At 46.0% G+C, this 14,297-nt stretch overlaps 1 protein-coding gene across 2 annotated transcripts in view; it reads left to right on the top strand.

The window, feature by feature from the left end:
* The window catches only part of BMP1 (bone morphogenetic protein 1), a 269,223-nt gene that overhangs the window by 123,830 nt on the left and 131,096 nt on the right, over window positions 1-14,297 (top strand). For both annotated transcript variants that reach the window (XM_067470629.1, XM_067470630.1), the window contains exon 2: window positions 9,579-9,692. In XM_067470629.1, the coding sequence (XP_067326730.1) occupies window positions 9,579-9,692 (114 nt within the window). The remainder of the gene's footprint in view (window positions 1-9,578; window positions 9,693-14,297) is intronic.

The raw sequence follows: 14,297 nt of genomic DNA, 5'->3' as shown, positions 1-14,297 counted from the left end.
TCCAGTTAGCATCCTGGCTGCTGCCCGCTGGACCAATTGTAGTTTCCGAGCAGTCTTCAAGGGTAGCCCCACGTAGAGCGCATTGCAGTAATCCATTCTAGAGGTGACCAAGGCGTGGACCACCCCGGCCAGATCAGCCTTCACGAGGTACGGTCGCAGCTGGCGCACAAGTCTCAATTGTGCAAAGGCCCTCCCGGATACCGCCGACACCTGAGCCTCAAGTGTGAGCGAAGAATCCAGGAGGACACCCAAACTGCGGACCTGTGGCTTCAGGGGGAGTGTAACCCCGTCCAACACAGGTTGCCACCCTATACCCCGATCCGGTTTACGATCGACCAGGAGGACCTCTGTCTTGTCGGGATTGATCTTCAGCTTGTTCTTCCTCATCCAGATCGACACAGCGGCCAGGCACTCGTCCAGCACCCGAGGAGCCTCCTTGGAATTAGGTGGAAAAGAGTAGTAGAGTTGTGTGTCATCCGCATAAAGATGGCACCCAACTCCAAAACTCTGGATGACCTCTCCCAGCGGTTTCATGTAGATGTTGAAAAGCATGGGCGACAAGATAGAGCCCTGCGGGACCCCACAGGACAAAGGCCAGGGGTCCGAGCAGGCGTCTCCCAGCTTCACCATCTGGGTACGTCCCTCCAGGAAGGACCGGAGTCACGACAAAACCGTGCCCCCAAGGCCCATCCCAGAGAGACGACCCAGAAGGATACCATGATCGATGGTATCGAAAGCCGCTGAGATGTCCAGAAGAACCAGCAGGGTCACACTCCCCCTGTCCAGCTCTCTGCGGAGGTCATCCACCAAGGAGACCAAGGCTGTCTCGGTGCCATGACCAGGCCTGAAACCAGACTGTGCCTGATCTAGGTAGTTGGTATCGTCTAGGAAGCCCTGGAGCTGTGAGGCGACCACCCGCTCCAGCACCTTACCCAAGAAAGGGAGGTTGGAGACTGGCCTGTAGTTATTCAGCACCGTGGAGTCAAGGGAGGCTTTTTTGAGGAGTGGACGAACCACTGCCTGTTTCAAACCAGATGGAAAAATCCCTTGCTCCAACGAAGCATTGACAATCAATACAAACCAGTCAACCAGCCCCTCCCTGGCTGATTTAATGAGCCAAGATGGGCATGGGTCTAGAGGTGAGGTGGTCGCCCTCACAGCCCCAAGAACCTCCTCTACGGTTTCAGGAAGAACAAGCCTAAAAGAATCCCACAAAGATGGACAAGCAGGTATCTCCGTCACCTCCTCTGGCACTGCGATGGAAGTGGAGTCAAGCTCGAGACGTATCTGAGCGACTTTATCTGCAAAATGGTGTGCGAAATCGCAACACCGAGCTGCTGGGTCATCAGTGAGCTCCTCCACCACAGGTGGGTGGAGGAGTTCCCCCACGACCCGAAACAGCTCCGATGATCTGTTTGCTGCAGACGCTATACGGGTGGTCGTGAATGATTTCCTGGCCACCCGTATAGCCACGGAGTATGCCTTCAGAGAGGCTTTAGCCCGTGCTCGATCAGACTCGACCCGAGATTTCCTCCATTTGCGCTCTAGCCCCCTTCTCGCATGCTTCATCACAGTCAGCTCCCCGGTGAACCAGGGAGATGGCCTGTCACGGCGCAACGAGATGGGGCGTTCGGGTGCGATCACATCTAACGCCCTGGACATCTCCCCGTTATAGAGAGTTACCAAGGCGTCGATGGAATCGCCAGGCTCCAAGGCAGGAAGAACCCCAAGATTCCTCAGGAAACCATCCGGATCCATCAGTCTCCTAGGGCGGACCATTTTAATCTGTCCTCCACCCCTGCGGAGGTTAAGAGTCGCAGCAAGTCTAAAACTGATCAGATAATGATCAGACCATGACACCGGAAGGGTGTTTTGATCTTCCACTCTAATCATTTCGTTGTCCGCCACGAAAACAAGGTCAAGAGTATGTCCAGCTTGATGAGTGGGACCAGATATTATTTGTGACAGTCCTATGGTCGTCATGGTGGCCATAAAGTCCTGAGCTGCACCAGATAGGGTGGTCTCAGCATGGATGTTAAAGTCTCCCAGCACCACCAGGCGCTGGGAGACCAAGGCCGAATTAGAGACCACCTCCGCTAGCTCAGACAGGGAAACTACTGGGTCGCGGGGTGGGCGGTACACCAGCAGGAACCCCACACTGTCACGGCTCCCCACTTTCAAGTGGACACACTCAAAACCAGAAGCCTGCGGAACAGCGCATCTGATCACGGCGATGGATTGTCGAAAGACTACTGCGACCCCTCCTCCCCGCCCCCCTTGTCTGGCCTACTGATGCACTCCGAAACCTGGTGGACACAACTGAGTGAGATTTACTCCCCCCAGCTCGTCCAACCAGGTCTCGGTGATGCATGCCAGATCCGCCCTCTCATCCAGGATCAAGTCCTGGATGGCCGCGGTCTTACCATTAACGGATCTGGCATTAATCAGCAGGACCTTAAGACCAAGGGGGCTGCCAAGGAGCCTACCACTACCCACCTTTCCCAGGGTCGCAAGGACTCTGTTGCGCTTCTCCCTGGGATATCGGTGACCCGCAGATCTCCTCCCCCACACGACTTGAATGGCACATGATAGCCATGTATAAATATGTGAGAGGAAGCCACAGGGAGGAGGGAGCAAGCTTCCTTTCTGCTTCCTTGGAGACTAGGACGCAAGGGAACAATGGCTTCAAACTACAAGAGAGGAGATTCCATCTGAACATGAGGAAGAACTTCTTGACTGTGAGAGCTGTTCAGCAGTGGAACTCTCTGCCCCGGAGTGTGGTGGAGGCTCCTTCTTTGGAAGCTTTTAAGCAGAGGCTGGATGGCCATCTGTCAGGGGTGCTTTGAATGCAATCTTCCTGCTTCTTGGCAGAATGGGGTTGGACTGGATGATGGCCCAGGAGGTCTCTTCCAACTCTTTGATTCTTTGATTCTATGACATATAATGGACTGTTTTAATTGTTAATTGGTTAATTACTGTTTATATGTTGAATTTGTTTTACCTTGTTGTTGTGCCGGCATCGAATTGTGCCTTTTTGTAAGCCGCCCTGAGTCCCCCCTTGGGGGTTGAGAAGGGCGGGGTAGAAGTGTGAGAAATAAATAAATAAATAAACAAACTATAAATCCCAACAACTACAACTCCCAAATGGCAAGGTCTATTTTCTCCAAACTCTACCAGTGTTCACACTTGGGCATATTGAGTTTTTGTGCCAAGTTTGATCCAGATCCATCATTGCTTGAGTCCACAGTGTTCTCTGGATGTAGGTGAACTACAACTCCAAAAACTCAAGGTCAATGTCCACCAGACCTTCCCAGTATTTTCTCTTGGTCATGGGAATTCTGTGTGCCAAGTAGGGTTCAATTCCATCGCTGGATGTAGGTGAACTACAACTCCAAAAACTCAAGGTCTATGTCCACCAGACCTTTCCAGTATTTTCTCTTGGTCGTGGGAATTCTATGTGCCATGTTTGATTCAATTCCATCATTGATGGAGTTCACAAGGCTCTTCGATTTAAGGTGAACTATAAATCCCAGCAACTCCAGCAAATGACAAAATCAATCACCCCCAACCCCACCAATATTCTGCGCGTATCAGGTATTTGTGCCAAATTTGGTCCAGTGACTGAAAATCCATCCTGCATATCAGATATTTACATTATGGTTCGTAACAGGAGCAAAATCACAGTTATGAAGTAGCAACGAAAATAACATTATGGATGGGGGTCATCACAACATGAGGACCTGTACTAAGGGGTCGCGGCATTAGGAAGGTGGAGAACCACTGCCATAGACTTCCCACCATGGCAGCTTCTCTCCCTTCATGCATTTTCCATATAATGGAAGATGAGAGGGACCGAAAACTCACATGCTCTCAAAGGTGCATCTGAGCTGAACCAAACATTTTATTTCCCACCTTCTCTATCCAGAGATTTTGAAAAGGCTGAGCTGCCAAAAGGAGAGAGCAAATATTATCCCTGGATTGGTTGCCGCAGTCCTAGCATTTCGTTTCTGACAATAACGCAAATCCGTGACAGCATTTCAGACTTGTGTGTGTGTGTGTTATCATTTAGTTATCAAGTTATCAATTTTTGCATCTATGACACACTAAAGGAAACAAAGCCTGTGGATATGATCCCCATATCCACACGGAATAATAACACAGACCAACAAAAACTTTGTATTGTCGAAGGCTTTCATGGCCGGAATCACTGGTTTGTTGTGAGTCTTTCTGGGCTGTATGGCCATGTTCCAGAAGCATTCTCTCCTGATGTTTCGCCTGCATCTGTGGCAAGCATCCTCAGAGGTTGTGAGGTCTGTGGGAAACTAGGAAAATGGGGTTTACATATCTGTGGGAATGTCCTGGGTGGGAGAAAGAGCAGATGATGATTGACTGGTAGATGGTACATATTCTGTATTTCACAAACTTGAGCTGATAGGGTGAACTCTATATCCCAGCAACTACAACTCCCAAATGTCAAGGTCTATTTTCCCCAAACTCAAGGTCTGTTTGGGCATATGGAATATTCATGCCAACTTTGGTCCAGATCCATTATTGTTTGAGTCCACAGTGCTCTCTGGATATAGGTGAACTACAATTCCAAAACTCAAGGTCAATGCCCACCAAACCCTTCTTGTGTTTTCTGTTGGTCATGGGAGTCCTGTGAGCTGAGTCTGGTTCAATTGCATCATTGGTGGGGTTTGGAATGCTCTTTGATTGTAGGTGAACTCTAAATCCCAGCAACTACAACTTCCAAATGTCAAGGTTTATTTCCCCCCAAACTCCATCTGTGTACATATTTGGGCATATTGAGTATCTATGCCAAATCTGGTCCTGATCCATCATTGTTTGAGTCCACAGTGCTCTCTGGATGTAGGTGAAGTATAATTCCAAAACTCAAGGTCAATGCCCACCAAACCCTTCTTGTGTTTTCTGTTGGTCATGGGAGTCCTGTGTGCTGAGTCTGGTTCAATTGCATTGTTGGTGGAGTTCAGAATGCTCTTTGATTGTAGGTGAACTATAAATCCCAGTGACGACAACTCCCAAATGTCAAGGTCTATTTCCCCCAAACTCCATCTGTGTTTATATTTGGGCATATTGAGTATTCGTGCCAAGTTTGGTCTAGTGAATCCAAAGGCTATAAATGCTGACAGGAAATCAAAACAGAACTATAAATCCCAGCATCTACAACTCCCAAATAACAAAATCATTTTTTTTAGTGATGGTCGCTCCTTGGGTTAGTGGGTGTCACACACACACACACACTCACACACATACACACACTAGCCGTCCCCTGCCATGCATTGCTGTGGCCCAGTGTGTGTATATGTGTTTTGTGTGTATGTATATGTGTGTGTATATATTTGTGTATATGTGCCTATATGTGGTTTTGCGCATGCGTTGTAATGTTTTGGGGTTTTTTTTTAGCTTTTTAAGTCTCTTCTGCTGTGTTTTTCAGTGTTTTATGAGCGATGGTCACTTGTTGGCCTGATAGGTGTATTGTGTCCTAAATTGGTGTCAATTTGTATTATTATTATTATTATTATTATTATTATTTGCTTTACTTCTATACCGCCTTTCTCAGCCAAAAAAGGCGACTCAAGGCGGTTTACATAGTAAAGGTTAACACAACAATATCAAAATTTGTCCAGTGGTTTTTGAGTTATGTTAATCCCACAAACGAACACTACATTTATATTTCTATAGATGTAATCGTATTCCAACAGTAATCAGTTTATTTCCCATTCCCTGTAATTCATAGTAAACTTTGGAATGTGTTGTTCCTAGTATAGGCTTGATACAGCATTACCAATCCATCTCATGATATTTCTCTCTTGTTGTTGTTCTGCCGTACTTATTTGTGTGTTTCTGCGATTACTTTTTCCTTGAACAGAATGTGACAGTAAAAGATGGATACTATATTGTTTGGGGAGGAGAGAGAACGCAGATACAAGCGGTGTTGTTGATATTTGTGGAGAGTGCAATGCTTTCAAAATATAGGTTCTTGTGGGTTTTTTTGGGCTGTAGGGCCATGTTCTAGAGGCATTCTCTCCTGATGTTTCGCCTGCATCTATGGCAAGCATCCTCAGAGGTAGTGAGGTCTGTTGGAACTAGGAAAAAGGGGTTTATATATCTGTGGAATGGCTGGGGTGGGAGAATTTCAACAGAAAGGAAGAGACCATGAAAATGAACAAAATCTGGCTACCAGTATTAAAAAAAACTCTAAAATTACAACAGCAAAACAGCAGAGAGGAAACAACCAGGCACATCTTAACACCTCTTAACAAAAGATTTTCCCAGGCTCAGCCAGGCCTTCAAATGCTAATGAAGGTGGTCAGTTGAAACATTCACACCTAGCTCCAGCAGAGAAGAGCTCTTTGCCCCACCCCAGCCATTCCACAGATATATAAACCCATTGTCCTAATTCCAACAGACCTCACTACCTCTGAGGATGCTTGCCATAGATGCAGGCGAAACGTCAGGAGAAATGCCTCTAGAACACGGCCCCATAGCCTGAAAAAACCCACAAGAACCTAGTGATTCCAGCCATGAAAGCCTTCGACAATACTTTCAAAATATTTTGAATTCCACGAAAGACCTGGGAATTGTGCACGGCAAAACAGATGACCTCACAGCCTGGAGGCATCAAAATGGAATGAAGTGGGATAGTCTGGAGCATGAGGTCATGCACTCAAGGACTCGTAATGTTTTGGAGGGTTTTCTCAATTATTATCGTCTGGGGACGGTTCAGCTGGACAAAGCCAAGGAGGAATGTGAGCTGGAGATCATGATTGATCACAGGATGTCTGAGCCACACATGTGATGCAGCTGCAAAAAAGGCAGAGGCGACGACGGGATTTCTGTGGTCGGACAAAAACCACTGGGTGAGGTCATCCGGAGTTTTGAAGTTGGGTGCCATCTGTACGCAGATGACACCCAACTCTACTACTCATTTCCACCAAACTCAAAGGAAGCCTCCCAGACCCTGAACCAGTGTCTGAGTGCTGTGATGGACTGGATGAGGGCTAACAGGTTGAAGCTTAATCCAGACAAGGCAGAGGTCCTCCTGGTCAGTCGCAGGGCTGACCGGGGTATTGGGTGGCAACCTAGGCTCAATGGGGTCCCACTCCCCCTGAGGGTGCAGGTCCGTAGCTTGGGGGTTCATCTGGGATTCAACGCTGTCGCTTGATGCTCAGGAGTCAGCGGTGGCCGGGAGGGTCTTTGCACAACTCAAACTTGTGCACCAGCTGCGACCATACTTCGTGAAGTCTGACTGGAGTTGGGTGCCATCTGTATGTAGATGACACCCAACTCTACTCCTCATTTCCACCGAATTCCAAGGAAGCCTCCCAGATCCTGAACTGGTGTCTGACTGCTGTGATGGACTGGATGAGGGCTAACATGTTGAAGCTTAATCCAGACAAGACAGAGGCCCTCCTGGTCCGTCGCAGGGCTGACCGGGGTATTGGGTGGCAACCTAGGCTCAATGGGGTCCCACTCCCCCTGAGGGTGCAGGTCCGTAGCTTGGGGGTTCATCTGGGATTCAACGCTGTCGCTTGATGCTCAGGAGTCAGCGGTGGCCGGGAGGGTCTTTGCACAACTCAAACTTGTGCACCAGCTGCGACCATACCTCGTGAAGTCTGACTGGAGTTGGGTGCCATCTGTATGTAGATGACACCCAACTCTACTCCTCATTTCCACCGAATTCCAAGGAAGCCTCCCAGATCCTGAACTGGTGTCTGACTGCTGTGATGGACTGGATGAGGGCTAACATGTTGAAGCTTAATCCAGACAAGACAGAGGCCCTCCTGGTCAGTCGGGGGGCTGACCGGGGTATTGGGTGGCAACCTGTGCTCGACGCGGTTACACTCCCCCTGAAGGCACAGGTCAGTAGCTTGGGACTCAACGCTGTCACTTGATGCTCAAGTGTCGGCGGTGGCCAAGAGGACCTTTGCACAACTTAGACTCGTGTGCCAGCTGCGACTATACCTAGTGTAGTCTGACTTGGCCAGCGTGGTCCACGCCTTGGTTACATCCAGATTGGACTATTGCAATGTGTTCTACGTGGGGCTGCCCTTGAAGGCGGATCGGAAGCTCCAACTGGTACAACGGGCAGCTGATGATTATATGTTTTTAATTGTTTTTTGCATGCTTTTAATGTTTTTTGTATGGTTGTACTAATGTTTGTTGTGGCATCAAATTGCTGCCAACTAGTAAGCCATCTTGAGCCGCCTTCGGGCTAAGAAAGGCAGGATATAAATGTGGTAAATAAATAAACAATAATCAATAATACCAATGAAATCATATTAATTGAGGCATCCACAGGTTCAATGTTTTGGAATATTTACATAAAACTATAATCTATATATATATAAATGTTCTCTGCTTAATGAGTACCCTAAAAACAAAAGAACCAATGAACGAAATCACACCAAATTTGGCAACAAAACGTCTCACAACACAAGGAGTGACCATCACTCAAAAAATTATGATGTTGTCATTTGGGAGTTGTAGTTGCTGGGACTTATAGTTCACCTACAATCTAAGAGCATTCTGAACTCCACCAAATGATGGAATTGAACCAAACTTGGTACACAGAACTCCCATGACCAACAGAAAATACTGGAAGGGTTTGATGGGCATTGACCTTGAATTTTGGAATTGTAGTTCACCTCCATCCAGAGAGCACTGTGGACTCAAACAATGATGGATCTGGACCTTCTGAACCCCACCAACAATGGAATTGGGCCAAACATCCCACACAGAAACCCCAAGACCAACAGAAAATACTGTGTTTTCTGGTGGTCTTTGGTGACCCTTCTGACCCCCCCCCCGGTGACCCCCCCCCCGGGGTCTTGACTTCCCAGGCTGAGAAATGCTGCCTTAAGGCCATCCAGTCCAACTCTCTTCACCAGAGCAAGAAAACATAATCAAAGCCCTCCTGACAAAGGGCCATCCAGCCATTCACACACACACACACATGATAGATGCAGTATCAAAGATTTGAAAGGGACCCCTAAAGAAGGACAATGATATGTTGCGTGTTCCAGAGTAGCCAAACCAGACACTCTCCACATCAACACTGACAAAGAAACAGCAAGAAGTACTGTTTACCCACAAGCAGAAAGACATCACATAGATTAGAAACCAACACTTTCTCATCCCTTTATTTTCCTGATGACCAGACTGGGCCACAGCAACGCGTGGCAGGGGACCGCTAGTAAGTAAATATGGAACTACAAAACGGCTTAGTTTAATAAGAAGACGATGATGATTATATGTTTTTAATGTTTTTTTGTATGGTTGTGCTAATGTTTGTTGTGGCATCAAATTGCTGCCAACTTGTAAGCCGCCTTGAGTTGCCTTCGGGCTAAGAAAGACAGGATATAAATGCGGTAAATAAATAAACAATAATAAATAATACCCATGAAATTACATTAATTGAGGCATCCGCAGGTTCAATGTTTTGGAATATTTACATAAAACTGTAATGTAAGATAAGACTGACCAACTCTGATTGAACCGGTATTCTAACCTTCTTCAAAGTAAATGTGTTTATCGGCTCTCCTCCTGTTTTCCAGCTGCCTTCTTGGGAGACATCGCCTTGGACGAGGAAGACCTCAAGATGTTCAAGGTGGACAGGGTCGTGGACCTGACTCGGCACACCGTCCAGAGAACGGCTACCAATTCTTCAGGTAGGGCTGGCATTCCGCTTCCTTAAGGAAAGGATTTGAAACAGCAACATTAAAATAAACGCTGTTGTACACCACTAGCTTGCTTTTGCACCTGAAGGTCACCAGAGCCATAGTTCTGCTCATCACGTTAGTCATGGTAAGTGTCCAGCTATTGGGTTGTTGCAAGTTTTTTTGGACTATATGGCTGTGGTCTAGAGGCATTCTCTCCTGACGTTTCGCCTGCATCTATGGCAAGCATCCTCAGAGGTACTACCTCTGAGGATGCTTGCCATAGATGCAGGCGAAACGTCAGGAGAGAATGCCTCTAGACCATGGCCATATAGCCTGAAAAAACCTACAACAACCCAGTGATTCCAGCCATGAAAGCCTTCAGCAATACATTGTCCAGCTCTTCTCTGGGTGCATCCACGCTGTAGAATTAATGCAGACTGACCCCATCTGAACTGCTATAGCTCCATACTGTGGAATCCTGGGATTTGTCATTTGGTGAGGCATCACCACTCTTTGCCAGAGAAGGGAGATGTTGACAAGCTGGAATGTGTCCAGAGGAGGGCATGCAAATCCCAGTAAGGTGGTCTTCTGCAGCTGGCAGATGGGAATTTTGTCAGCGCCAGTTGGGGTTAAGTGCAGGCCAAGGTCTTTAGGCACTCTACCCATTATTATTATTATTATTATTATTATTTGAAATACAACAAGATGACTCCACAGCAAACAAGATCACTCTGCTGGCTGTTGTATTGGATCACATGTCGGACCCTTCCCAAGTGTCTAGGACTGTGTGATGTATCGGCAAATAATGCGTGCAGATCCCAGTAAGGTGACCTTTTGTAGCTGGAAGATGGTAATTTTGTCAGCGCCGATTGTGTTTAAGTGCAGGCCAAGGTCTTTAGACACAGCACCCAGAATTATTATTATTATTATTATTATTATTATTATTATTATGGAATTATTATTATTATTATTATTATTATTATTATTATTATTATTATTAACACAACAAGATGAGTCCACAGCAAACAAGATCACTCTGCTGGCCGTTGTATTGGATTACACGTCGGACACTTCACAAGTGTCTAGGACTGTGTGATATATCGGCGAATAATGAATGCAGATCCCAGTAAGGTGACCTTTTGTAGCTGGAAGATGGTAATTTTGTCAGCGCCGATTGTGTTTAAGTGCAGGCCAAGGTCTTTAGGCACTGCACCCAGTATTATTATTATTATTATTATTATTATTATTATTATTATTATGGAATTATTATTATTATTATTATTATTATTATGGAATTATTATTATGGAATTATTATTATTATTATTATTATTATTATTATTATTATTATTATTAACACAACAAGATGAGTCCACAGCAAACAAGATCACTCTGCTGGCCGTTGTATTGGATTACACGTCGGACACTTCACAAGTGTCTAGGACTGTGTGATGTATCGGCGAATAATGAATGCAGATCCCAGTAAGGTGGCCTTCTGCAGCTTGTCCGCGCTGATTGTGTTTAAGTGCAAGCCAAGGTCTTTAGGCACTGCACCCAGTGTGCCAGTCACCACTGGGACCCCCTTGACTGGCTTGTGCCAGAGTCTTTGCAGTTCCATCTTTAAATCCTCATATCGTGTCAGGTTTTCCAGTTGTTTCTCTTCAACCCTGCTGTCGCCTGGGATTGCAACCTCAACAATCCATACTTTGTTTTTTAACACGATTGTGAGGTCAGGAGTCTTGTGCTCCAAAACTCTGTCAGTCTGAATCCTGAAGTCCCAGAGTAGTTTGACGTGTTCATTTTCTGTTAACTTTTTCCGGCTTGTGATCCCACCCATTCTTTGTGGCAGGCAGATGGTGTTTGTGGCACAAGGTCCAATGAATCACCTGAGCAAAGGTGTTGTGCCTCTGCTTGTAGTCTGTCTGCGCAATCTTCTTGCAGCAGCTGAGGATGGGATCGATTGTTTCACCTGCTTCCTTGCAGAGTCTACACTTGGGATCTGTCATCGACTTTTCAGTTCTGGCTTTGATGTCCTTGGTTCGAATGGCTTGTTCTTGGGTTACCAGAATCAGGCCCTCCTTTGTCTCCTTTTTCAGAGTTCCATTTGTGAGCCACAGCCATGTCTTTTTCTTTGTCCATTTGGCCCTCAATTTTTCCCCAGGAACTGTCCATGGAGAGAGAGAGAGAGCCTTCTCTGGCCAGTTTTCTCTTCTGCTCTGGATTGTGTTTCTACAGTATTCCCTCTTTGACTTTTGCATTTGAAGCAGTTTACTACTCTTGACTTCCCTCAATGTTGGTTCTTGACTGCCTTTCCCATCATCTGCCAGTCCGTGTTTCTCTTCTACCGTTGGTTTCCCTTCCAGAAGCCCCCTCTTCTCTCTGCCTCCTGATTTTCTGGCCAGGTCAAGTCTGTCAACATCACTATGAGGGTGTCACGAGGAGCGGATTGACATTAGTGTTCTTATTTTTCTGTCCAGATAATCCAGCTCTGCTTGTGTCCAGTTCACAATTCCAGCTGTGTATCTCATGATGGGGATGGTCCAGGGGTTGAGAGCCTTGATCGTAATTCCGCCATTTAATTTGCTTTTCAAAACCTTTCTGACTTATTATTATTATTATTATTATTATTATTATTATTTGCACCGATTATTATTATTATTATTAGAATCATAGAATCCTAGAATCAAAGAGTTGGAAGAGACCTCATGGGCCATCCAGTCCAACCCCATTGTGCCAAGAAGCAGGAATATTGCATTCAAAGCACCCCTGACAGATGGCCATCCAGCCTGTGTTTCAAAGCTTCCAAAGAAGGAGCCTCCACCACACTCCCTCCGGGGCAGAGAGTTCCACTGCTGAACGGCTCTCACAGTCAGGAGGTTCTTCCTCATGTTCAGATGGAATCTCCTCTCTTGTAGAATCATAGAATCCTAGAATCAAAGAGTTGGAAGAGACCTCCTGGGCCATCATCCAGTCCAACCCCATTCTGCCAAGAAGCAGGAATATTGCATTCAAATCACCCCTGACAGATGGCCATCCAGCCTCTGATTCAAAGCTTCCAAAGAAGGAGCCTCCACCACACTCCCTCCGGGGCAGAGAGTTCCACTGCTGAACGGCTCTCACAGTCAGGAAGTTCTTCCTCATGTTCAGATGGAATCTCCTCTCTTGTAGTTTGAAGCCATTGTTCCGTGTCCTAATTATTATTATTATTATTATTATTATTATTATTATTATTATTATTCTGTTCCTGGACTTTATACAAAATTTGTTCATTTTCATTTTGCGAAAGGACTTGAAAAATCAGACTCCTTGAGATCATGAGTATCTACAAAGCAAAGATAAATAGACTATTCTGGGTGTATTTGTCCTATTGATCTCATCCCCATCAAAAGCCAAGGCCTTCAGAAACCTCTGTTAGCTCAGCTGCTGTTTTTGAAGGTAGAGAAAGCGACCAAAAAGCCTGGCGTCCATCCATGGCCAATATTGACAAGACCCAGGTCCATCTGGGAAGGGCAAACGTCACCAGCTTTACATGTGTCCTCAAAAGAACATTTCCTTGGTAGCAAAGCGGGTTGATGAGACAAGTTATCATTGAAATTTCACCCCGATTCCATTAAAAGAAATCTCCTTGACAGCATGGCATTTGTTCAACTCCTTTGCTCAGAAGGTGGTGGTGGTGGTGGTGGGGAACCATAAAAAGTAGAGAATCTCATACAATCAATCCACAGACTTCAAATTCCCACTAAAGCGGAAGAATAAAAGAAATTGTGTTCTGTCGCACGCTGGGCCTGTAATAGTTGTACTTTCTATAGGACGTATACTTTAAGCCCAGAGGGAAGCCAGGGGCGCCTCAAAGAGAGGTTCTCAGGGATTTTTCTGAAGTGATGGTCTTTCGAGTTTTTAATGATACAACAAAGTCTTTATTATGGAACAAACAACCAATCTTCAATGGTTCAAACAACACTTCAAGGCTTTCTTAGTCTAGTCCTCAATGGACTGGTTACCTGACTTTGATTAACTGTACTTTCTCTGTAAGAAAAAAACCCTATTTAACCTCTCCCAGGCCGTTTACTATCTATGCCTCATTGGTGTGGGTCCTACTACCAATTCCAAATGCGTCAGGACATCGAATAGACCCACCAGCCGAGGCTTAAAGATATTTCATCTGGAATTCCGTGGATCTGTAGTGCTGTCCTCCCCCAGAGAGTTCTTTGAAACTTCAGGGCTGTTTCCCCTCTGTTTGCTGTGAGGCTGAGAGGCTGTGAGTTCTCAGCCAGAGCCTTGGGACCTTTTCCCTGGAAGCTCTTTTTCCCTGGATAGTCTTGAGAAAAGAAGCTTTTCTACAGGAGGACCTGGTCTACGTCCTATAGTCTAGCTTCCTTGTGTGAGACTGACAAAAAATGGCTCCTTTCCCTCCCAGAGCCCTGAACAAGGGACGGAACCAAAGCTTAATTATGATGGACAGGAGGCCTGCCCTATAACTGCAAACAGATATCAGAAAGAAAATAAAGTTGGAGCTCCTGGTACAGCACAAATTGAGTTATTGTTTCTTTCCATTCCACAGAATTTGGATGTATGGTCTGGATAAAAACAGTGAGTGGTAATACCTATGAAACCTG

This window comes from Anolis sagrei, chromosome 7, assembly GCF_037176765.1.
Source record: "Anolis sagrei isolate rAnoSag1 chromosome 7, rAnoSag1.mat, whole genome shotgun sequence".
Lineage (NCBI taxonomy): Eukaryota > Metazoa > Chordata > Lepidosauria > Squamata > Dactyloidae > Anolis > Anolis sagrei.
This window is presented reverse-complemented; position numbering and strand designations above follow the sequence as displayed.